The following is a 26,301-nucleotide window of genomic DNA, read 5'->3' as shown; positions in this document are numbered from 1 at the left end:
TGCACACAACATCTTATTTTAGGCAGGTTTGGAGTGGGTTCACTGTTAAAGTTGCCTAAAAAAACACTAAAAATACTCACTTGTGCAAGACTCGGATGAGTCTCGCATGGCAATACCCGGCGCTGCTGCCGTCACTCAGATCGGAGCGTGCGGCCGCATAGGAAAACATGCAGCCACGCGCTCCGCTCCTATGTGCCAGGTGCAGTGCCGGGTATTCTCGCATAAGTGAGTATGAGCCCTAAGTACATCTATCTTTCTATGTAGGAAAACACTTGTCCATAATGTTCAGGCTTTTGAGCATACCCAGGTTTGCTAAGATGCCAAGCGGCGCTTTAAGTCAATGGGAATGCTTAAAGCGAACCTGTCACCAAGTTTGGCCAATATAAGATGCGCCCACCGTCTTTCAGGGCTTATCTATACAATTCTATAATGCTGTAGATAAGCCCCCGATCCGACCTAAAAGATAAGAAAAATAAGTTTTATTATACTCACCTGCAGGGCGGTCCGGTCCGATGGGGGTCGCTGGTGTGGGTCCGGTGCCTCCCATCTTCTAATGCGCTCCTGCGCAGGCGTACTTATCTGCCCTCTTGAGGGCAGGGGAAAGTACTTCAGTGCGCAGGAGCCGGAAAAGGTCTGAGAGGCCCAGCGCCTGCGCACTGCAGTACTTTGCTCTTCTCTAACAGGGCAGATAAGTACGCCTGCGCCAGAGCGCGATGTCAGGGAGCCATGAAACAAGCTGGAGGGCGGCGATCATAAGAAGATGGGAGGCACCGGATCTGGACCTGCAACACCCATCGGACCGGACCGCCCCCCTGTGTGAGTATAATAAAACTTACTTTTCTTATCTTTCAGGTCGGAAACGGGGGCTTATCTATAACATTATAGAATGCTGTAGATAAACCCTGAAAGGCGGTGGCCGTATCTTTTATCGGCTAAACCTAGTGACAGGCTCCCTTTAATACATGCCCAGTAGTATTTCTGAGCTTTAAGACAGTGTCTTTGTTTGAATAACAGACGTTTCTTCATTGTTGAATGCAGTTTTAAAAAAGTACCCTGATAAGACCAATACAAAAGGTGCCCCAAAACGCTGGGAAAATGCTCAAAAAACTTTCAAACATGTCTTTAGCCACCTTAGGATCAATTTAGTGCACAGTTTGCAAAAATGCATCAAACTTAAAGGAGGATTCCCACGTGGGACGTATTATGGCATGGATAAGCAGGGTATGCTAATAATGTCCCAGTAGATACGGTCCCACTCTTGAGACCTGCATCTGTCTCAAGAATGGGGCCCTGTCACACGCTGTAAGAAATGGTGACCGTACCTGTGCGGCTCTCCCTATTAATTTCTTTGGAAACACTGTAAATTGCAGAGATTGTTTGGGTATTTTCAAAGTTCCAATAGATATTAATGACAGCGTGTGCCATTGCTCTATTCTTGATGTACGTATGGATCACAGTGGTGGCGCCCTCATCTACAAGTATCTGAAATTTATGCCACATTTTGTCTAAGTGCTAGTAAAATAATAAAAATGGGACAACTCTGTCAAATAGCTTGCAGAAATGATTCAACTTTTTTTTTACGTGGTGGGTACAAATGCAAAAAATTACTTTTTTGTCCAATATCTTAAAAAAAGACCCCAATTAATTTTATACTGGAACTTCTGACTCCCAAGATTGAGGTGGGAGATCAGTATCAAATTAAAGGGAGTATGTCACTCCCAAACCTCAAATTAAACGGTTTATACATTCACATAGGAGACTCAGCCCTTATTAAAATTATTAGTGTAGAAATCAGAGCAGAGAGCACACACAGTGTCAGTGTGTGCTAATGTGTTCTCACCCCTCTCCTGTCTGCAATGGCCATTCGCTGCACAAAGGATCACACATTAGTGGGCAGCCGACGTGGACAGGAGAGATCAGATCGCACTCTGACGCTGTGTGTGCCCACACTTGCTGGGCTCTTGCAGTGTCAGTGTGAGCACCCTGTCATTTCCTTCCCTTATCTTTATCCTACCAGCATTCGCTGGCCATTACTGTTTCATTCTGCATGCAGCAAGCGGCCGCTGCAGACAGTAGAGTGATGCAAACTCACCTGTACACGCTGTGTGCGCTCATCACCTGCAGTGTCAGTGCATTCAGGACTGAAGATTTAATTTATACTGCACTCCAATCAGTTTACTGAGCTCTTGGCCATGCCAAGGGTGCACCGAGTCCACTATATGAATGTATTAGTGGTTTAACTTGCGTTTGGGGGTGATATTTTAGCATGAGACTTTATACCATTTTATTCTGTCTTGATTTTTAGTGGAAGGTGGGAGACCCTTGTAGTGCTGTGTGGTCAGAAGATGGATGTGTCTATCCTGCTACGGTAAAATCCATTGACAGAGAATCAGGGACATGTGTGGTGCAGTATGACGGCTATGGAAATACTGAGAGGCATCAGCTGGATGAAATAGTATCTGTGGGGAGTAGTGGGGACAGCACCCCACCTGTTAAACAGGTGACTAAATCTTTCTTGTCATTGTTATCACTTCCCTATGATCTGTGATAAATAATTATAACCCCCCTCCTCATCTCCTGTAATGACTCACTTTTCCCATATTCTGTCTTCATTACTCTTTTTGTTAGCATTTTACTCCAACATTTTGATGAATCTTACACAACCCATGGCATCCAATGGCAATTAATATTGGATCAAACTCAGGCATGCTGCAATTTTTTCCTTGGACAGGCTCTGCAATCTGATGTTTAGTCGGATCGCACTTGGACCGAAAATACAGTCGTCTGTACAGGTCCTTATACTTATAAAAGTTATTTTAGTGTACATTGATGTTTTTTGGTATATTATTTCAAGTGTTTCAATTAGTTTTCACTTAATTCCCATTGTCATCAATGTCACTATGATGATCCATGCTATCGCCACCATATTAATTGTCTGGCATCTTAACTCCTGAAACTATTTCATCTATACTTAACTGACGGGTGTAATGCGAGAAACTTGCGCGAGTCTCTCGCATCAATAGCCGGCACTGCCGCTGGCACTCGGGACTGCAGTGTGCGGCTACATAGAAATACATGCAGCTAAATGCTCCGGTCTCGAGTGCCGGCGGCAGTGCCGGGTATTGTTACGAGAGACTCGTGTAAGTTTCTCAAATTACACATGCAAGTGTGACCCCAGCCTAACACAGAGACCAGTGGAGCTCATGCTGTTTTTTTAGCTTTAACTTCTTCCCTGACATGGCAATTTTTGCATTTGCCATTTTTTTAAAAGATTACAAAAAACACAGAATGTGTATAAACAAAGGAAATAGAGTAATAAATGTTTGATTTGATTAAACAGAAACCATTCTATTTATAACATTTATGATGTACACTGCTCAAAAAAATAAAGGGAACACTAAAATCCCACATCCTAGATATCACTGAATGAAATATTCCAGTTTTAAATCTTTATTCATTACATAGTGGAATGTGTTGAGAACAATAAAACATAAAAATTATCAATGTAAATCACAACTAATATCCCACAGAGGTCTGGAGTTGGAATGATGCTCAAAATCAAAGTGGAAAATTAAGTTACAGGTTGATCCAACTTCAGTGGAAATGCCTCAAGACAAGGAAATGATGCTCAATAGTGTGTGTGGCCTCCACATGCCTGTATGACCTCCCTACAATATCTGGGCATACTACTGATGAGGTGGCAGATGGTCTCTTGGGGGATCTCCTCCCAGACCTGGACTAAAGCATCCGCCAACTCCTGGACAGTCCGTGGTGCAATGTAACTTTGGTGGGTGGTGCGAGCCATGATGTCCCAGATGTGTTCAATCGGATTCAGGTCTGGGGAACGGGCGGGCCAGTCCATAGCTTCAATGCCTTCATCTTGCAGGAACTGCTGACACACTCCAGCCACATGAGGTCTGGCATTGTCCTGCATTAGGAGGAACCCAGGGCCAACCGCACCAGCATATGGTCTCACAAGGGGTCTGAGGATCTCATCTCGGTACCTAATGTCAGTCAGGCTACCTCTGGTGAGCACATGGAGGGCTGGGCGGGGCAGCCCTCTAAAGAAATGCCACCCCACACCATTACTGACCAACTACCAAACCGGTCATGCTAAAGGATGTTGCAGGCAGCAGATCGCTCTCCACGGCGTCTCCAGACTCTGTCACGTCTGTCACATGTGCTCAGTGGGAACCTGCTTTCATCTGTGAAGAGTACAGGGCGCCAGCGGCGAATTTGCCAATCCTGGTGTTCCGTGGCAAATGCCAAGCGTCCTGCATGGTGTTGGGCTGTAAGCACAACCCCCATCGGTGGACGTCGAGCACTCAGACCATCCTCATGGAGTCAGTTTCTAACCATTTGTGCAGGCACATGTACATTTGTGGCCTGCTGGTGGTCATTTTGCAGGGCTCTGGCGGTGCTCCTCCTGTTCCTCCTTTTACAAAGGCTGAGGTAGCGGTCCTGCTGCTGGGTTGTTGCCCTCCTACGGCCCCCTCCACTTCTCCTAGGGTAGTGGCCTGTCTCCTGGTAGCGCCTCCAGCCTCTGGACACTACGCTGACAGACACAGCAAACCTTCTTGCCACAGCTCACATTGATGTACCATCCTGGATTAGCTGCACTACCTTAGCCACTTGTGTGGGTTGCAGAGTCCGTCTCATGCTACCACGAGTGTGAAAGCACAACCAACATTCAAAAGTGACCAAAACATCAGCCAGAAAGCATTCTTACTGAGATGTGGTCTGTGGTCCCCTGTTATGGCTGGCAATCAGGCAACACAGCGTGCAGTAATCAGTGCACATACAGAGATCTGGCAATAACCAAAAACAATAGGACGAGCTCTGAGACGTGGAATCTCTGTAGACTGCAGTACCTGATCTATCCTCACACAACTATAAGCAGCAGTGGATTGCGCCTATCACTACCTATGCAACTCGGCACTGCCTGAGGAGCTGACTAGCCTGAAGATAGAAATACAAGCCTGACTTACCTCAGAGAAATACCCCAAAGGAATAGGCAGCCCCCCACATATAATGACTGTTAGCAAGATGAAAAGACAAACGTAGAAATGAAATAGATTCAGCAAAGTGAGGCCCGATATTCTAGACAGAGCGAGGATAGCAAAGAGAACTATGCAGTCTACAAAAAACCCTAAAACGAAAACCACGCAAAGGGGCAAAAAGACCCACCGTGCCGAACTAACAGCACGGCGGTGCACCCCTTTGCTTCTCAGAGCTTCCAGCAAAAGTTAATAGCAAGCTGGACAGAAAAAACAGAAAACAAACTAGAAGCACTTATCTAGCAGAGCAGCAGGCCCAAGGAAAGATGCAGTAGCTCAGATCCAACACTGGAACATTGACAAGGAGCAAGGAAGACAGACTCAGGTGGAGCTAAATAGCAAGGCAGCCAACGAGCTCACCAAAACACCTGAGGGAGGAAGCCCAGAGACTGCAATACCACTTGTGACCACAGAAGTAAACTCAGCCACAGAATTCACAACAGTACCCCCCCCTTGAGGAGGGGTCACCGAACCCTCATCAGAACCCCCAGGCCGACCAGGATGAGCCACATGAAAGGCACGAACAAGATCTGGGGCATGGACATCAGAGGCAAAAACCCAGGAATTATCTTCCTGAGCATAACCCTTCCATTTGACCAGATACTGGAGTTTCCGTCTAGAGACACGAGAATCCAAAATCTTCTCCACAATATACTCAAATTCCCCCTCCACCAAAACAGGGGCAGGAGGCTCCACAGATGGAACCATAGGTGCCACGTATCTCCTCAACAACGACCTATGGAATACATTATGTATGGAAAAGGAGTCTGGGAGGATCAGACGAAAAGACACCGGATTGAGAATCTCAGAAATCCTATACGGACCAATAAAACGAGGTTTAAATTTAGGAGAGGAAACCTTCATAGGAATATGACGAGAAGATAACCAAACCAGATCCCCAACACGAAGTCGGGGTCCCACACGGCGTCTGCGATTAGCGAAAAGCTGAGCCTTCTCCTGGGACAAGGTCAAATTGTCCACTACCTGAGTCCAGATCTGCTGCAACCTGTCCACCACAGAATCCACACCAGGACAGTCCGAAGACTCAACCTGTCCTGAAGAGAAACGAGGATGGAACCCAGAATTGCAGAAAAATGGAGAGACCAAGGTAGCCGAGCTGGCCCGATTATTAAGGGCGAACTCAGCCAACGGCAAAAATGACACCCAATCATCCTGGTCAGCGGAAACAAAACATCTCAGATATGTTTCCAAGGTCTGATTGGTTCGTTCGGTCTGGCCATTAGTCTGAGGATGGAAGGCCGAGGAGAAAGATAGGTCAATGCCCATCCTACCACAAAAGGCTCGCCAGAACCTCGAGACAAACTGGGAACCTCTGTCAGAAACAATATTCTCAGGAATGCCATGTAAACGAACCACATGCTGGAAGAACAAAGGCACCAAATCAGAGGAGGAAGGCAATTTAACCAAGGGCACCAGATGGACCATTTTAGAAAAGCGATCACAGACCACCCAAATGACCGACATTTTTTGAGAAACGGGAAGGTCAGAAATGAAATCCATCGAAATATGTGTCCAAGGCCTCTTCGGGACCGGCAAGGGCAAAAGCAACCCACTGGCACGTGAACAGCAGGGCTTAGCCCTAGCACAAATTCCACAGGACTGCACAAAAGCACGCACATCCCGTGACAGAGATGGCCACCAGAAGGATCTAGCAACCAACTCCCTGGTACCAAAGATTCCTGGATGACCGGCCAGCACCGAACAATGAAGTTCAGAGATAACTTTACTAGTCCACCTATCAGGGACGAACAGTTTCTCGGCCGGACAACGATCAGGTTTATTAGCCTGAAATTTCTGCAACACTCTCCGCAAATCAGGGGAGATGGCAGACACAATGACTCCTTCCTTGAGGATACTCGCCGGCTCAGATAACCCCGGAGAGTCGGGCACAAAACTCCTAGACAGAGCATCCGCCTTCACATTTTTAGAGCCCGGAAGGTATGAAATCACAAAATCAAAACGAGCAAAAAATAACGACCAACGGGCCTGTCTAGGATTCAAGCGCTTGGCAGACTCAAGATAAGTAAGGTTCTTATGATCAGTCAAAACCACCACGCGATGCTTTGCACCCTCAAGCCAATGACGCCACTCCTCGAATGCCCACTTCATGGCCAGCAACTCTCGGTTGCCCACATCATAATTACGCTCAGCAGCAGAAAATTTCCTGGAAAAGAAAGCACATGGTTTGAACACTGAGCAACCAGAACCTCTCTGTGACAAAACCGCCCCTGCACCAATCTCAGAAGCATCAACCTCGACCTGGAACGGAAGAGAAACATCAGGTTGACACAACACAGGGGCACAGCAAAAACGACGCTTCAACTCCTGAAAAGCTTCCACGGCAGCAGAAGACCAATTAACCAAATCAGCACCCTTCTTGGTCAAATCGGTCAATGGTCTGGCAATGCTAGAAAAATTACAGATGAAGCGACGATAAAAATTAGCAAAGCCCAGGAATTTCTGCAGACTTTTTAGAGATGTCGGCTGAGTCCAATCCTGGATGGCCTGAACCTTAACCGGATCCATCTCGATAGTAGAAGGGGAAAAGATGAACCCCAAAAATGAAACTTTCTGCACACCGAAGAGACACTTTGATCCCTTCACGAACAAGGAATTAGCACGCAGTACCTGGAAAACCATTCTGACTTGCTTCACATGAGACTCCCAATCATCTGAGAAGATCAAAATGTCATCCAAGTAAACAATCAAGAATTTATCCAGATACTCACGGAAAATGTCATGCATAAAAGACTGAAAAACAGATGGAGCATTGGCAAGTCCGAACGGCATCACCAGATACTCAAAATGACCCTCGGGCGTATTAAATGCCGTTTTCCATTCATCTCCCTGCCTGATTCTCACCAGATTATACGCACCACGAAGATCAATCTTAGTAAACCAACTAGCCCCCTTAATCCGAGCAAACAAGTCAGAAATCAATGGCAAGGGATACTGAAACTTAACAGTGATCTTATTAAGAAGGCGGTAATCAATACACGGTCTTAGCGAACCATCCTTCTTGGCTACAAAAAAGAACCCTGCTCCCAATGGTGACGACGATGGGCGAATATGTCCCTTCTCCAGGGACTCCTTCACATAACTGCGCATAGCGGTGTGTTCAGGTACGGACAAATTAAATAAACGACCCTTAGGGAATTTACTACCAGGAATCAAATCGATAGCACAATCACAATTCCTATGCGGAGGTAGGGCATCAGACTTGGACTCTTCAAATACATCCTGAAAGTCCGACAAGAACTCTGGGATGTCAGAAGGAATGGATGACGAAATAGACAAAAATGGAACATCACCATGTACTCCCTGACAACCCCAGCTGGCTACCGACATAGAGTTCCAATCCAATACTGGATTATGGGTTTGTAGCCATGGCAACCCCAACACGACCACATCATGCAAATTATGCAGTACCAGAAAGCGAATAACTTCCTGATGTGCAGGAGCAATGCACATGGTCAGCTGGGCCCAGTACTGAGGCTTATTCTTGGCCAAAGGTGTAGCATCAATTCCTCTCAACGGAATAGGACACCGCAAAGGCTCCAAGAAAAATCCACAACGTTTAGCATAATCCAAATCCATCAGATTCAGGGAAGCGCCTGAATCCACAAACGCCATGACAGAATACGATGACAAAGAGCACATTAAGGTAATGGACAAAAGGAATTTGGACTGTACAGTACCAATAACGGCAGAGCTATCGAACCGCCTAGTGCGTTTAGGACAATTAGAAATAGCATGAGTAGAATCACCACAATAGAAACACAGTCTGTTCAGACGTCTGTGTTCTTGCCGTTCTACTTTAGTCATAGTCCTGTCGCACTGCATAGGCTCAGGTTTACTCTCAGACAATACCGCCAGATGGTGCACAGATTTACGCTCGCGCAAGCGACGACCGATCTGAATGGCCAAGGACATAGACTCATTCAAACCAGCAGGCATAGGAAATCCCACCATTACATCCTTAAGAGCTTCAGAGAGACCCTTTCTGAACAAAGCCGCTAGTGCAGATTCATTCCACAGAGTGAGTACTGACCACTTCCTAAATTTCTGACAATATACTTCTACATCATCCTGACCCTGGCATAAAGCCAGCAGATTTTTCTCAGCCTGATCCACTGAATTAGGCTCATCGTAAAGCAATCCCAGCGCCTGGAAAAATGCATCAACATTACTCAATGCAGAATCTCCTGGTGCAAGAGAAAACGCCCAGTCCTGTGGGTCGCCGCGCAAAAAAGAAATAATAATCAAAACCTGTTGAATAGGATTACCAGAAGAATGAGGTTTCAAGGCCAAAAATAGCTTACAATTATTTCTGAAGCTCAGGAACTTAGTTCTGTCACCAAAAAACAAATCAGGAATCGGAATTCTTGGTTCTAGCATCGATTTCTGATCAATAGTATCTTGAATCTTTTGTACATTTACAACGAGATTATCCATTGAGGAGCACAGAGCCTGAATATCCATGTCCACAGCTGTGTCCTGAAGCACTCTAATGTCTAGGGGAAAAAAAAGACTGAAGACAGAGCTAAGAAAAAAAAATGATGTCAGGATTTCTTTTTTCCCTCTATTGGGAATCATTGGTGTGGCTCCTTGTACTGTTATGGCTGGCAATCAGGCAACACAGCGTGCAGTAATCAGTGCACATACAGAGATCTGGCAATAACCAAAAACAATAGGACGAGCTCTGAGACGTGGAATCTCTGTAGACTGCAGTACCTGATCTATCCTCACACAACTATAAGCAGCAGTGGATTGCGCCTATCACTACCTATGCAACTCGGCACTGCCTGAGGAGCTGACTAGCCTGAAGATAGAAATACAAGCCTGACTTACCTCAGAGAAATACCCCAAAGAAATAGGCAGCCCCCCACATATAATGACTGTTAGCAAGATGAAAAGACAAACGTAGAAATGAAATAGATTCAGCAAAGTGAGGCCCGATATTCTAGACAGAGCGAGGATAGCAAAGAGAACTATGCAGTCTACAAAAAACCCTAAAACGAAAACCACGCAAAGGGGCAAAAAGACCCACCGTGCCGAACTAACAGCACGGCGGTGCACCCCTTTGCTTCTCAGAGCTTCCAGCAAAAGTTAATAGCAAGCTGGACAGAAAAAACAGAAAACAAACTAGAAGCACTTATCTAGCAGAGCAGCAGGCCCAAGGAAAGATGCAGTAGCTCAGATCCAACACTGGAACATTGACAAGGAGCAAGGAAGACAGACTCAGGTGGAGCTAAATAGCAAGGCAGCCAACGAGCTCACCAAAACACCTGAGGGAGGAAGCCCAGAGACTGCAATACCACTTGTGACCACAGAAGTAAACTCAGCCACAGAATTCACAACAGTCCCCACCTGCAGAACCACTCCTTTATTGAGTGTGTCTTGATAATTGCCAATAATTTCCATCTCTTGTCTATTCCATTTGCACAACAGCATGTGAAATTGATTGTCAAACAGTGTTGCTTCCTAAGTGGACAGTTTGATTTCACAGAAGTTTGATTTACTTGGAGTTATATTCTGTTGTTTAAGTGTTCCCTTTATTTTTTTGAGCAGTGTATAATTGTATAATCATGGCCGAACGTGTTGGCACCCTTGAGAAAAAAGGCAAATTGGACATAACTTCACACAAAACCCCCAAAATCTTGGCATCTTTCCAAAATTGTGGTTATACCATTCTGTTTCAAAGATTTGATGCTCATTCGGCTGCCTGCAGAATGGTTTTTTTACGTATTGTATACAAATGTGTATATATATATATATATATATATATATATATATATATTATTCATTATGTTATCTAGGGGGCAGTCAGCAGTCTTCAGTATGAATAGCTAACCAGAGCACAACCCCCCCACACACACACTGCCCCCTAAGCACTGGCATATCATTAACTCAAACCTGAATATAAAGATGAACCCCTTTCTGATGTTGGCTGCTGTGGGCTCCGTTCTGTTTTGAACAGCTGACATGTGCCTCTAACAGCCGCGGGTGGAATCGCGATCCACCTGTGGCTGTTAAATGCCACTGTCAATCTCTGACAGCAGCATTTAACTTGCACTTCCGGCAAGCACGCCGGAAATCCCGCCCATCGGTGACCTCTCACGTGATCGCGAGTCACCGATGGGTTGGCATGACAACCCATGATGGCATGATCATCACCTGTATGTAGCAGAGTCGATCAGACAACTGGAGCTTCTAGTCTCCCATGGAGACTATTGAAGCATGCAAAAAGTTTTAAAAAATGTTTAAAAATATGAAAAAATTAAAAGAAAATAAAATTTCAAATCATCCCCCTTTCGCCCTATTCAAAATAAAACAATAAAAAGACCCTCAAACATACACATATTTGGTATCACCGCGTTCAGAATCGCCCGATCTATCAATATAAAAAAAGAATGAACCAGTTTGCTAAATGGCGTAACGAGAAAAAAGTCAAAACGCCAGAATTATGTTCTTGGTCACCGCTACATTGCAATAAAATGCAATAATGGATGATATCTACACCAAAATTGTATCAATAAAAACGTAAGCTTGGCGCACAAAAAATAAGCCCTCACGCAGCCCCAAATCACAAAAAATGGAGATGCTACAGGTGTAGGAAAATGGCGCTTTTTTTATTTATTTTTTTTTACCAAAGTTTGGATTTTTTTTCACCATTTAAATAAAAAAGAACCTAGACATGTTTGGTGTCTATGAAATCGTTATGACCAGATAATCATAGTGGCAGGTCAGTTTTAGCATTTACTGAACATGGTAAAAAAAAAAAAAAAAAAAACAACTACACTTTGTTTTCAGTTTCACGCACTTGGATTTTTTTCCCCCCGTTTTCCACTACACAGTATGTTAAAACCAATGGTGTCGTTCAAAAGTATAATTTGTTCCGCAAAAAAACAAGCAGTCACCTGGCCATTTGGACCAAAAAATAAAAAGGTTATGGCTCTGGGAAGAAGGGGAGCAAAAACAGAAAATGGCCCTGGGGTTAAGGGGTCAAACATCAACCACATAACGGATTTCATCACCCGAAGTATCATTGTAATCAGGATAACTACACTGACCTGATACTGTCTGTAGGTTACTGTACACAATCCTGCTGACAGGTTCCCTTCAAGTTGTATTTTACGAAAATACTCACCTTTTCTGTCTTTCCTGTCCTTTCTAAATGTAGTGTAGCACTCTACATTTGTTACCCAGTCATGGCTTTCATCCAGCCAGGTTTCCGTAATGCCCACCACACCACATCGTATTCTGTGACTGACATAAGAGTATCCAGTTCATTAATTTTGTTTGCGAGACTTCTTGCATTTGCCAGCAGACATTTAATATTATTTGTTACTCCTACTCTGTTCCTTACATTCCTTGCATATCCCAGTCCCCCTAAATCATCATTGACCCCTACGGTCTCACTCTTTCTGTCTACTACATCTGTCCCCTTATTAGCACAACTACCCTCCCCCCAGATCCTAGTTTAAAAGCTCCTCCATCCATCTTACCATTTTTTTCACAAGCACAGCTGCACTCTCCCCATTGAGGTGCAGTCCATCCCTACAGTAGAACCTGAAGCTGACAGAAGTCTGTCCAGTTCTTCATGAAGCCAAACTCTTCTTTCCTGCACCAATTTCTAACCCACTTATTTATCTCTCTAAGCTCCTTAAGTGTTTCTAGTGACGCTCGTGGCATCGGCAGTATTTACGAAAACATCACCTGGGATGTCCTGGACTTCAGCTTCTCTCCTAATTCCCTGTAATAATTTTAAGGACCTTCCACCTCCCTCTAACTTTGGCATTGGTACCGATGTGTACCATGACCGCTGTTTTTTTCTCAACCACACTTAGCAATCTATCCGGTCCGCAATATGTCAAATCTGAGAACCCGGCAGAGAACACACTGTTCGGTATTCATGTCTCGGCGGCAGATGACCTTGTCTGTCCCCCTAATTATAGAGTCCACTACCACCAATATCTGTCTGGCATTTCCTGCACTCCTATTTCCCTCCTTCCTACAGCAGTTGTTTTCCTGTTTGCTAGGAGCAACGCCCTGCTGTAGTGATCCCAGTCCTGGGCTTGCATTCTTAACCCCTTAATCCCATTTGACGTACTATCCCATCAAGGTGACCTGGGACTTAATTCCCAGGGATGGGATAGTACGTCATAGTGATCGGCCACGCTCACAGACCGCCCCCGTCACATTAACCCCCGGCACACTGCGATCAAACATGATCACAGTGTTCCGGCGGTATAGGGAAGCATCGCGCAAGGAGGGGGCTCCCTGCGGGCTTCCCTGAGATCCTCGGAGCAACGTGATGTGATCGCGTTGCTCCGAGGGTCTCCTACCTTCTTCTCCCTGCAGGCCCCGAATCCAAAATGGCCGTGGGGCTGCATCCGGGTCCTGCAGGGAGGTGGCTTACCAAGCGCTTGCTCAGAGCAGGCGCTGGTAAGCCAGGAGCGCATGTCAGATCGCTGATCTGACACAGTGCTCTGCAAAGTGTCATATCAGCGATCTGATCTTATAACATGATGCCCTCCCCCCTGGGGCAATGTTATAAAGTAAAAAAAAAAAATTTAGTTGTGTAAAAAAAAAAAAAAAATTCCTAAATAAAGAAAAAAAAAATTATTCCCAGAAATACATTTCTTTATCTAAATAAAAAAAACAATAAAAGTACACATACCATATTTTCTGGTGTATAAGACGACTGGGCGTATAAGACGACCCCCAACTTTTCCATATAAAATATGGAATTTGGGATATGCCTGCCATATAAGATGGGGGTCATCTTATACACCCAGTCATCTTATACGGCGGGTGGTTCCCAGGGTCTGGAGGAGAGGAGACTCTCCTTCAGGCCCTGGGATCCATATTCATGTAAAGAATAAAAATAAAAAACATGGATATACTCACCCTCGGACGGCCCCTGGCTCACAGCGCTGCTAGCGTCTCCCTCTGTTCCTGAGAATGCAGAGAGTGAAGGACCTTCGATGACGTCGCGGTCACATGAGCGGTCAGGTGACCGGTCACCTGACCGCGACGTCATCGAAGGTCCTTCACTCACTGCATTCTCAGGAACAGAGGGAGACGCTAGCAGCGCTGTGAGCCAGGGGCCGTCCGAGGGTGAGTATATCCATGTTTTATTTTTATTCTTTATTTTTTTACATGAATATGGATCCCAGGGCCTGAAGGAGAGTCTCCTCTCCTCCAGACCCTGGGAACCACACGCCGACATCCAGGATCGCTCCCTGCACACACCGTACCCGGCGTATAAGACGACCCCCGACTTTTGGGACAATGTTTAGGGGTCAAAAAGTCGTCTTATACGCCGGAAAATACGCTATTTAGTACCGCCGCATCCGTAACGACCCGACCTATAACACTGTCCCACTAGTTAACCCCTTCAGTGAACACTGTAAAAAAACAAAAAAAGCTGCAAAAAACAATGCTTTATTATCATACCGCCGAACAAAAAGTGGAATAGCACGCGATCAAAAAGATGGATGTAAATAACCATGGTACCGCTGAAAACGTCATCTTGTCCCGCAAAAAACGAGCTGCCATCCAGCGTCATCAGCAAAAAAATAAAAAAATTATAGTCCTCACAATAAAGCGATGCAAAAATAATTATTTTTTATAAAATAGTTTTCATCGTATAAAAGCACCAAAACATTAAAAAAGATATAAATGAGGTATCGCCGTAATCGTACTGACCCGAAGAATAAAACTGCTTTATCCATTTAACCAAACGCGGATTGGTATAAACGCCCCCCCCCCCCCAAAAAAAAAAAAAGAAATTCATGAATAGCTGTTTTTTGGTCATACAGCCTCACAAAAATCGGAATAAAAAGCGATCAAAAAATGTCATGTGCCCGAAAATGTTACCAATAAAAACATCAACTCGTCCCGCAAAAAACAAGACCTCACATGACTCTGGACCAAAATATGGAAAAATTATAGCTCTCAAAATGTGGTAACGCAAAAAAATATTTTTTGCAATAAAAAGCGTCTTTTAGTGTGTGACGGCTGCCAATCATAAAAATCCGCTAAAAAAAACGCTATAAAAGTAAATCAAACTCCCCTTCATCACCCCCTTAGTTAGGGAAAAATAAAAAAATTAAAAAATATATATTTATTTCCATTTTCCCATTAGGGTTAAGGCTAGGGCTAGGGTTAGGGCTAGGGTTAGGTTTTAGGGCTAGCGTTAGGGTTGAGGCTAGGGTTAGGGTTTGGATTACATTTACGGTTGGGATTAGGGTTAGGGGTGTGTCAGGGTTAGGGATGTGGTTAGGGTTATGGTTGGGATTAGGGTTAGGGGTGTGTTGGAGTTGAGGTTAGGGGTATGGTTGGGATTAGGGTTAGGGGCGTGTTTCGGTTAGGGTTTCAGTTAGAATAGGCACATCAGGGCTCTCCAAACGCGACATGGCGTCCGATCTCATTTCCAGCCAATTCTGCGTTGAAAAAGTAAAACAGTGCTCCTTCCATTCCGAGCTCTCCCGTGCGCCCAAACAGGGGTTTACCCCAACATATGGGGTATCAGCGTACTCAGGACAAATTGGGCAACAACATCTGGGGTCCAGTTTCTCTTGTTACCCTTTGGAAAATAAAAATTTGGGGGGCTAAAAAACCATTTTTGTAGGAAAAAAATGATTTTTTATTTTCACGGCTCTGCGTTATTAAAGGTACCGTCACACTAGACGATATCGCTAGCGATCCGTGATGTTGCAGCGTCCTCGCTAGCGATATCGTCCAGTGTGACAGGCAGCAGCGATCAGGCCCCTGCTGTGCTGTCGCTGGTCGGGGAAGAAAGTCCAGAACTTTATTTGATCGCTGGACTCCCCGCAGACATCGCTGACGTGTGTGACACCGATTCAGCGATGTCTTCACTGGTAACCAGGGTAAACATCGGGTTACTAAGCGCAGGGCCGCGCTTAGTAACCCGATGTTTACCCTGGTTACCATCCTAAAAGTAAAAAAAAACAAACACTACATACTTACCTACAGCCGTCTGTCCTCCAGCGCTGTGCTCTGCACTCCTCCTGTACTGGCTGTGAGCGTCGGTCAGCCGGAAAGCAGAGCGGTGACGTCACCGCTCTGCTTTCCGGCCGCTGTGCTCACACAGTCAGTACAGGAGGAGTGCAGAGCACAGCGCTGGAGGACAGACGGCTGTAGGTAAGTATGTACTGTTTGTTTTTTTTTACTTTTAGGATGGTAACCAGGGTAAACATCGGGTTACTAAGTGCGGCCCTGCGCTTAGTTACCCGATGTTTACCCTGGTTACCGGCATCGTTGGTCGCTAGAGAGCGGTCTGTGTGACAGCTCTCCAGCGACCAAACTGCGACGCTGCAGCGATCCGAATCGTTGTCGGTATCGCTGCAGCGTCGCTATGTGTGACGGTACCTTTACTGTAGTGAAACACTTGGGGGTTCAAAGTTCTCACAACACATCTAGATAAGTTCCTTGGGGGGTCTAGTTTCCAATATGGGGTCACTTGTGGGGGGTTTACTTTCCAAAATGGTGTCACTTGTGGGGGGTTTCAATGTTTAGGCACATTAGTGGCTCTCCAAACGCAACATGGCGTCCCTTCTCAATTCCAGACAATTTTGCATTGAAAAGTCAAATGGCGCTCCTTTCCTTCCGATCTCTGCCATGCGCCCAAACAGTGGTTTACCCCCACATATGGGGTATCTGGGTACTCAGGACAAATTGTACAACAACTTTTGGGGTCCATTTTCTCCAGTTACCCTCGGTGAAATAAAACAAATTGGAGCTGAATTAAATTTTTTGTGAAAAAAAATTAAATGTTCATTTTTTTAAAAACATTCCAAAAATTCCTGTGAAGCACCAGAAGGGTTAATAAACTTCTTGAATGTGGTTTTGAGCACCTTGAGGGGTGCAGTTTTTAGAATGGTGTCACACTTGGGTATTTTCTATCATATAGACCCCTCAAAATGACTTCAAATGTGACGTGGTCCCTAAAAAAAAGTGTTGTAAAAATGAGAAATTGCTGGTCAACTTTTGTTTCCAAAATTGTGCTGATGTAAAGTAGACATGTGGGAAATGTTACTTATTAAGTACTAGATTGTGGCCCGATTCTAACGCATCGGGTATTCTAGAATATGCATGTCCCCATAGTATATGGACAATGATGATTCCAGAATTCGCGGCAGACTGTGCCCGTTGCTGATTGGTTGAGGCAACCTTTATGACATCATCGTCGCCATGGCAACCATTATGACATCATCGTCGCTGTGCCTGTTGCTGATTGGTCGAGGCCTGGCGGCCTCGACCAATCAGAGACGCAGGATGTCTACGTCCTTTATGACATCATCGTCGCTGTGCCCGTTGCTGATTGGTCGAGGCCTGGCGGCCTCGACCAATCAGAGACGCGGGATTTGTACGTCGATGCCGTGCCGGTCTCTGATTGGTCGAGGCCTGGCGGCCTCGACCAATCAGAGAGCCGGGATTTCCAGGACAGACAGACAGACAGAAAGACAGACAGACAGACGGAAAAACCCTTAGACAATTATATATATAGATTTTGTGTGATGTATCTCTGTGATTTAAGGGCATAAAAATTCAAAGTTGGAAAATTGCGAAATTTTCTAAATTTTCGCCAAATTTCCATTTTTTTTACAAATAAATGCAGGTAATATTAAAGAAATTTTACCACTATCATGAACTACAATATGTCTCGAGAAAACAATGTCAGAATCACCGGGATCCGTTGAAGCGTTCCAGAGTTATAACCTCATAAAGGGACAGTGGTCAGAATTGTAAAAATTGGCCCTGTCATTAACGTGCAAACCACCCTCGGGGCTTAAGGAGTTAATATCAGCCAAACAGGCATATTTACTAGATTGTACCAGATCACGACTGAGCTCCATGGCAATTTTCCCCCTACCCCTTTTTGTAACTATCACCCATCTATGTACTTATGGCTATAATCAATTTCTGAAAGTATGGTTGGTGTAGTGATTTCTGGTATATCCCACAACCATTTGGCTAGTGATGTTGACTGGGTGATACTATTGGTTTATTAAGAAACTTACTGTATATAATACCTTGATATTTGACTTTTTTGAGGGCTGAGATTGTGAAAAGAATATCCTTAGTTGTCGGTTCCACTCTGTGTCGGTAAGGTGGGGAAGAATAGTTGATATGTGTGTCTTAGCTTGTAGATAGGTAAAGAATGCAATAGAGATTTGGGGGTATTTAGAATTAAGCTCTGAAATAGTATATGTTGATGTGAATCTATATATATAATTGTCTAAGGGTTTTTCCGTCTGTCTGTCTTTCTGTCTGTCTGTCTTTCTGTCTGTCTGTCTGTCCTGGAAATCCCGCGTCTCTGATTGGTCGAGGCCGCCAGACCGGCACAGCATCGACGTAGAAATCCCGCGTCTCCAATCAGCGACGGGCACAGCGACGATGATGTCATAAAGGACGTAGACATCTCACGTTTCTGATTCAGCGACGGGCACAGTATCGACGTAGATGTCATAATGGTTGCCATGGCGACGATGATGTCATAAAGGTTGCCTCGACCAATCAGCGACGGGCACAGTCTGCCGCGAATTCTGGAATCATCATTGTCCATATACTACGGGGACATGCATATTCTAGAATACCCGATGCATTAGAATCGGGCCACAGTCTAGTGATCTAATAAATTATCAATAGATCCAACTCCCATTTCATACCAAAGGTAAAATGTATGATGAGATTGTCCATGTTGGAAGCTAGGGTTTTGGATTAGGGAGAGGTGGGTGTAAGGACAACAACTATCTGGTCTTCTGCCATGATCTCCATGTTTATATTAATAAAGGATTAATTGGGAAGTTATCAGGCAGTTGGGAAAATGGCAGGTAAAGTGCCGATGTGAGAGATATATGAGAGACGAACTGTTGATTAATAGAATGATCTGTAAATAACATGCAGCCAGTGTACAATAACTGTAAGGAGAGAGGCCAAATTACGGTATACAGTTTTATGTTGGGGAAATTTATGTCACCATTTAGCTTAGGTTGAGATAACATATAAAATGAGATTCGAGGATACCCATCCTCGAAAATAATGGATCAATACAAATAATTGATTGGTTTTACTTCTTCTTTTGGCTTTAGGTGTATGGGTAGTGTGAAGTAGTGAGGGGGATCATATACAAGGGTCGATATGTGTCCCCCAGGATACGGACGGAGTCATATTAAACCGACTGGAGCGCCTTGTGTTTACAGCAGTAAGCCTGTGAATCACAAGGCAACATAAAAGGAAGGGTGGATTGGGTTCAAGTATTTGACCCTGTCAAATTGTTAGGAAAACCCGACAAGGGCTTTTATTTTTAGAGGGATTTGCAGGTTTGGTAGTGAGGCAAATCCCTCTCTCCATTCTGGGTTTTGGAAGTGGCCTTGATTTCATTTAATCGTTCAATTTGGCCTTGGGTGTGTCAGTTTAGAGTCTTGCAACCTGCAGAGTAGGAGGTTCTGTGCAACCCAGGCCTGTGTGAAGCCAACACACAGCCAGGGACTTCCCAGTGGCTCATGCACCCAGACGTTACAGCGGTGCCATTGGCCATGGCAACGGGTTGAAACAAGGACTATTTGTGGAAACCTGGCTTCGGTCTGCAGGAATATAACTTCTGTTTATGTGAGTCTGAAAATAAAGTCGTGAAGAACAAGACGTGCACTCTCGCTAATGCTGGTGCAGACTGAACATGGAGGGATTCTCCAAAATGTAGTCATAAACATCAACAGTCGCACTCAAGAAAGAAGTCTTCAAGATACTATTTAGCCAAATACGTGGTGTTTTAATTTAGAAAACACACCAAAAATAGAGATATCACCGCATTGTTGCAATCTTGAAGACTTCTTTCTTGAGTTCGACTGTTGATATTTAAGTCTGAAAATAAAGACACGTTTATGTTGAACTTTCTGTGGTCCCTGCCTATTTGTCGCACTGTATCAACCCTGCTGCACTACATATGGTGGAGAATGTGGGCATTGTGAACTGAGGCATACCCAAAGCAAGATGCATGTCGGTAATTAAGCCTGCAATGCTACAGCTCAAGCCTGCCGGTAAAATGGAGGAAATACTGAAACAGTTGGCCCTCTGTCAGGCGCAGCAGCAGAAGTATCAGTGTTAGGACTACAGAGATGGGTACGAGAGTGGACCCTCTGGACCGTGGAAGTCCCCCTCATGGGCGAGCAGACCCGGTGATAACCAACCCCTATACAGGGGCTGTTTAGGAGCAGGCCCAGAGGTTACCTTACCACGGTAGCGGATACCAGAAGGGACGGCTCAAGTAAAGGGAAGGCTGAAGAGTAGACAAAACTGAGGACCGGAATCAGCAGCGGAAAATCCAGAGGCAGAAGACACGGGAACGGAAGGCAGGAATCGGCAGAGGAGAACCAGGGACGGAGAGGGAACTGAAACAAAGTAACGGAAAACAAACACAGTAAATAGTAGCGCCGGAGCGCAAAGCAAGTACAGAGACAAAGCGAACGGCCAGAGACTAAGCAAACACTAAAGATACTCAGGCACCTCCTAGCAGAGGAGGTGGCCTGAAATACCGTGCTCTCCATGGTGATTGGCTGCAGATGCAGCACATCCGGTGCTAGGTGATCCGGAGCTGTGAGGCTGTATCTAATGCTGAAGCCTGTGCGCCTGCGCAGGAGCGCTGGAAGTAGGAGCACAGGAACGAGCGATGCCGGAAGAAGATGGCGCCGCCCGAGAGGAGGAGAGGACAACGCGCCGAGCGCTGAAAGAAGAGCGCGTGAGGGGGCGGAGGCGGCACGCTGAGGACCAGGAACAGAGCGGTGAGCAGCCGCTGTAACAATCAGCAGGAGTAGCTATAGCAGCAGCAGACCAACAATCTGATTCTGCAACAGATTGCAGACCTGTGAGAGATGACCTCACAAGTGACCCGATCCTTTCTGAGGCCCAGGACCAAGTCCGGTCATCGCTGAGGAAGATGAGTCCTGAGGACTACATGGAAGCTTTCCTCATCGTGTTTGAGCGCACAGCGGAGCGGGAAACCCCTTCCGATTTCCCAGTGGGCTGAAGTGGTGGCCTCATTCCTGGTGGGCAATGCCCAGAAGACCTACTTACACCTCAGCCAGGAGGATGCTTAGAACTATGGGAAACTGAAAGGTGAGATCCTTGCCCAACTGGGGGTTGACACATATGTATGGGCACAAGGGGTGTTTCAGTGGTCCTTTGTGGTCAGCATTAGGTGAGCCAAGGTGATCTAGGCACCCTAGACCAGGTGGTCAGCCTGATCAAGCAGTATATGGCCACTCAGGACTTCATACATAACTCTGCCCCACTACGGTTATCACGCTGGGCCCCGCCAGCCTAGTAGCTTAGGAAAGTGACACAACCTTCTACTAGGGCCAATCAGCACTGAGCCATACTGCAGGGGTACCCCAGAGTGAAAGTGACAAGATTCCCATTTCCCCATAACCAGTCCCACGGTCCAGTCATGCCGCAGCTCTTAGGTGTTGGCGGTGCCAAGGGCCTGGACATGTGGCTGTCAACTGCCCCCTGATAACCGAACCCATGACCTGCGAGTTTACTCGCTGTATGTCGATGTACTCCCAGGCTGTTTTCATTGTGGACCCATTCGTCCCAGCGGGTGAACCGCATCTGTGCCAGGTGCACGTCAACGGACACCAGACTGAAGCCTAGTGACACTTATGCATGAGTCATTAATCTCTGGCTTAGAATCCACTGGAAAAAAAGTGTGTCGTATGTATTCATGGGGAACTCCGTAAGTATCCGACAGTGGAGGTTACATTTTTTACTCCATGTGGAGAGGTTAAACATGTGGTGGGGGTAGTGAAGATCCTTCCTTATGGGACTGTCCTGGGAAAGGACTTGTCCCTGTTCTGGTCCCTGTGGAAAAATAAAATTAAGACTCCCCAGGCAAACATTTTTCCGGGTGCAGAGCCCTAAGATCCCGACACAGGGATTCCTGCCATAGGGGTCATAGGGAAAGAGTGTGAACCAGATAGGTTTCCCCTAGTGGTGATGGCAGGAGAGGTAGAGGAGATCCAGACAATTCCAGAGCTGGAAGTGCTTTGGGGAACTTTTCGGACCGCCCAGCTACAGGATCCCACTCTGACCTGAGCACGGGAAAGAGTGATAGAGGTAAATGGGGTGGCTCAGCAACCGGGTGCGAAGGCGGTGTTTCCACGCATGGCGGTCAACCAGGAGTTGCTTTATAGGGGTTATGAAATCTGTGACGAAGTTGTAGAACAGCTGGTAGTGCCTCAATCTTACCATAGTGAGGTGCTCGAAATGACTCACACCCACATGTTAGGGGGGGTACTTAGGGGTTAAAAAGACACAGGAACATATTTTCCACCGTTCCTTTGGCCTGGGGTCTACGCCGAGATACAGAGGTTTTGTGAGTCGTGTCCTGAGTGTCAACTGACCTCAACCACTGCCAACTTCCGGCATCCTTTGGTACCTCTACCCATTATAGTGGTACCTTTTGGAGTGGATTGCTATGAATCTGGTGTGCCCAATAGTAAAATCCGCCAGTGGCTGCCAACATATATTAGTGGGAGTAGACTATGCCACTCGGTACCCGGAGGCAATTCCGCTTTGTCACACCTCAGCTAAACTTATTGCCTGGGAGCTGTTTGCCATGTTCTGTCACCTTGGGCTACCTAAGGAGATCCTCACTGATCAGGGGACTCCTTTTATGTTCAAGGTGACAAAGGAACTATGCAAGCATCTACAAATAAAATAATTGCGCACATCGGTGTTCCACCCCCAGACCAACAGATTAATTGAACGGTTCAACAAAACCCTCAAATCCATGTTAAAAAATGTGGTTTCCAAGGATGGATTGGGACATGTTACTGCTCTATTTAATGTTTGCCATTCATGAGGTACCGCACTCTTCCATGGGATTTTCACCCTTGGAGCTACTGTATGGCAGGCATCCTAGGGGCCTGCTCGATGTAGCCAAAAAGACGTGGAAGCAGGAACCTACTCCACATAAGAGTGTAAAAGAGCACGTGGCCAGTATGCAGGATTGGATCGCAGTGGTCATGCCTATTGTAAAAGAACATTTAGTGGTTGCTCAGGCAGTGCAGAGCCGAGCATATAACAGAAAGGCCACGGTATGGTCCTTTAAAGAAGGAGATTGAGTATTAGGGCTCCTTCTCACTTGCGAGAAATACGTCCGAGTCTCGCAGGTTAAAACTCTGCTCTGGTGCCAGCACTCCAGAGCGGAGCATGCAGCCGCACAGCAATACATGGAGCTGCACGCTCCGCTCTGGAGTGCTGGCGCCAGAGCAGGGTTTTAACCTGCGAGACTCGGACGTATTTCTCGCAAGTGAGAAGGAGCCCAAAATCTTAGTATCCACCACCGAAAGTAAGCTTATGGCCAAGCGGCAAGGGCCGTATGAAGTCCAAGAAAAGGTCGGGGAGATGAACTACCGAGTATACCAGCCCGAGAAAAGAAAACTCGAACAGTTGTATTATATAAATCTGCTTAAAGCGTGGAAGGAACGGGAGTGTATGATTACGGATGCGACTCCAGTCGTATCATCTGGGGACCCTCCGATATCGGCCCGGACAGAGGCCGACAGAGAGGAAAGATAGGCAGCACTCTCTAAACAGCAGCAACGAGAGGCTCGGAAATTAGTGCAAAAGATTACGGATTGATTCTTGGAACTACCTGGCCGTACTTCTGTAATCCAACATGACATTGTCACCGAGCCTCAGGTAAGGGTACGAATGAAACTGTACCATATGCCGGAAGCCCGGAGGCAAGTCATCGCGGGTGAGGTAAGACAAATACTCCAGTTAGGAGTAATTGAGGAATACAGAAGTGAGTGGGCTAGCCCCATTGTACTGATTCCGAAGCCAGACGAATCGTTATGATTCTGGAATGATTTCCGGAAGTCGAAATATGACCTTTATCCAATGCCCAGGGTGGACAATCTGGGACAGGCCCAGTACTTTAGCCTTCTCAATCTGACCAAGAGTTAATGGCAGGTGCCTATTACAGAGTTGGCGAAAGAAAAGACCGCTTTTATAACACCGAAGGGTCTGTATCACTATGTCATCTTGCTTTTTGGACTACATGGCTCCCCGCTATGTTCCAAAGGCTGATGGACATAGTATTAGAGCCCTATCAGAAGTATGCATCAGCGTACTTGGATGATATCATCATCTTCAGTACTGATTGGCATACCCACTTGTCCCGAGTACAAGAGGTAGGAAACTCACTCAGAGCCACGGGCTTGACAGCGAATCCAAAATAGTGAGCAATAGGTCTTGAGGAAGCCCAGTACTTAGGGTATATGATCGGCCGTGGGGTTATCAAACCCCAAATAAATAAAATCGAGGCCATTCAAAACTGGCCCTGGCCTGTTACTACTAAACAGGCAAGAGCATTCCTCTGCATCATTGGGTATTACCGACGGTTCATACCTAATTTTGCCAGGAGAACAGCACCCCCAGACCGATCTCTTAAAGGGTCAGCAGTCGGTCATGGTACGTGGACCCTCAGGCGGAGGAAGCGTACCAATATATGAAGATGGCGTTGTGCAGAAAGCCCATCTGCTCTAGCTCCAACTTCAAGAAAGATTTAATCGTGCAAAAAGATGCCTCTGACGTTGGCGTAGGAGCAGTCCTGTCACAGGAGGTGAACGGAGAAGAACATCCGGTCACCTACCTGGGTAGGAAACTTACCCCGGCTGAGAAAAATTATAGCGTAGTGGAAAAGGAGTGCCTGGCTATTAAGTGGGCTTTGGAGTCCCTATTCTATTCTTTGCTCGGGCTACAGTTTTGCTTGGTGACAGATTATTCACCCTTGGTCTGGATGAGAAATGCCAAGGAGAGGAATGCTCAGGTTACGAGATGGTTCCTGTCACTGCAAAACTTTAGTTTCATGGTCGAACATCGTGCAGGGAAGGCGCACGAAAAAGCAGATGCCCTGTCACGGGCACTCTGTATGGTGACAAGTGTTCAACCCAATAAGTTTGAACAGAGGGGGAGATATGTGAGGTAGTGAAGGGGATCATATACGAGGGTCGATATGTGTCCCCCAGGATGCGGACGGAGTCATATATCAGTTTACAGCAGTACGCCTGTGAATCACAAGGCAAAATAAAAGGAAGTATGGATTGGGTCCAAATAGTTGACCCAGTCAGATTGTTAGGAAAACCAGACAAGGGATTTTATTTTTAAAGGGATTTGCAGGCTTGGTAGTGAGGTGAATCCCTCTCTCCACTCTGGGTTTTGGAAGTGGCTCTATTAGGCTAGGTTCACATTGCGTTAGGGCGATCCATTTAACGGATCCGTTACTTAGCGGCACTAACGCAATGTAACGGATCTATTAACGCGCCCATAGACTTACTTTATCGTAATGCATCCTAACGCATGTCAAAATCGACATGCATTAGCGATGCTGCGTTACTTTGTAACGCACACTCGACCGCGGTTTACCGCGTTTTTGGGTACGATAGGTCTAACGGAGAGTGAACGGATGGGTTCGCTGTGCATAGGCCTCTATTGCTAACGTATGCCTACGCAATGATACCATGCGTTAGCGCGATTGTAGCAAAAAAGCGATTTTGGGCATCAGCGGATCCATTAAATGGATGGCACTAGTGCGATGTGAACCTAGCCTTATGGCCACGATTCTATTTAATCTCTCAGTTTGGCCTTGAGTGTGTCAATTTGGAGTCTTGCACACTGCGGATGAGGAGGCTCTGTGCAATCTAGGCCTGTGTGAACCAAACCATGGATGCTGACGCACCCAGGAGTTACCACGGTGCCATTGCCCACGGCAACAGGTTGGAACAAGGACTATTTGTGAAAACCCGGCTGCGATCCAGCGCAATATCACTTCTGTTTTTGTGAGTCTGAAAATAAAACACGTTTATGTTGAACTTTCTGTGGTCCCTGCCTATCTGTTGCAATCTATCAATCCTGCTGCACTACAGTAGGAAGTGGAATAGGTAAAGCAATTTGGGAAATTATATCATTGTAAGTAAATTTGCTCTACCGAAATAAGAAAGGGTATAATGGCGCCATATCTTTATTGTGGATTCTAGTGACTGAATGTAGGGATTAATATTAGCTGAATATAAATGTATGGGAGATCGAGGGATATTGACCCCCAAGTAGTTAAGAAAGTTAGTTTTCAAAATTATTGCTATATTTGTTGACCAAAGTTGCTTACTGGATCCTTTAAGGAGGAGAG

The 26,301-nt window shown here is 45.8% G+C and overlaps 1 protein-coding gene across 4 annotated transcripts in view; it reads left to right on the top strand.

Annotated features, from left to right (window-relative positions):
* Positions 1-26,301, top strand: part of LOC138649140 (survival motor neuron protein-like) — a 98,654-nt gene that overhangs the window by 21,902 nt on the left and 50,451 nt on the right. For 3 of the 4 annotated variants that reach the window (XM_069739308.1, XM_069739300.1, XM_069739314.1), the window contains one exon: positions 2,306-2,500. The exons of the other annotated variant lie outside the window; for it this stretch is intronic. In XM_069739308.1, coding sequence (XP_069595409.1) covers positions 2,306-2,500 — 195 coding nt within the window. The remainder of the gene's footprint in view (positions 1-2,305; positions 2,501-26,301) is intronic. 4 annotated transcript variants of the gene reach the window in all.

This window comes from Ranitomeya imitator, chromosome 1 (genome assembly GCF_032444005.1).
Source record: "Ranitomeya imitator isolate aRanImi1 chromosome 1, aRanImi1.pri, whole genome shotgun sequence".
Lineage (NCBI taxonomy): Eukaryota > Metazoa > Chordata > Amphibia > Anura > Dendrobatidae > Ranitomeya > Ranitomeya imitator.
The sequence above is the reverse complement of the archived record's forward strand: the minus strand, read 5'-3'. Positions and strand labels throughout refer to the sequence as shown.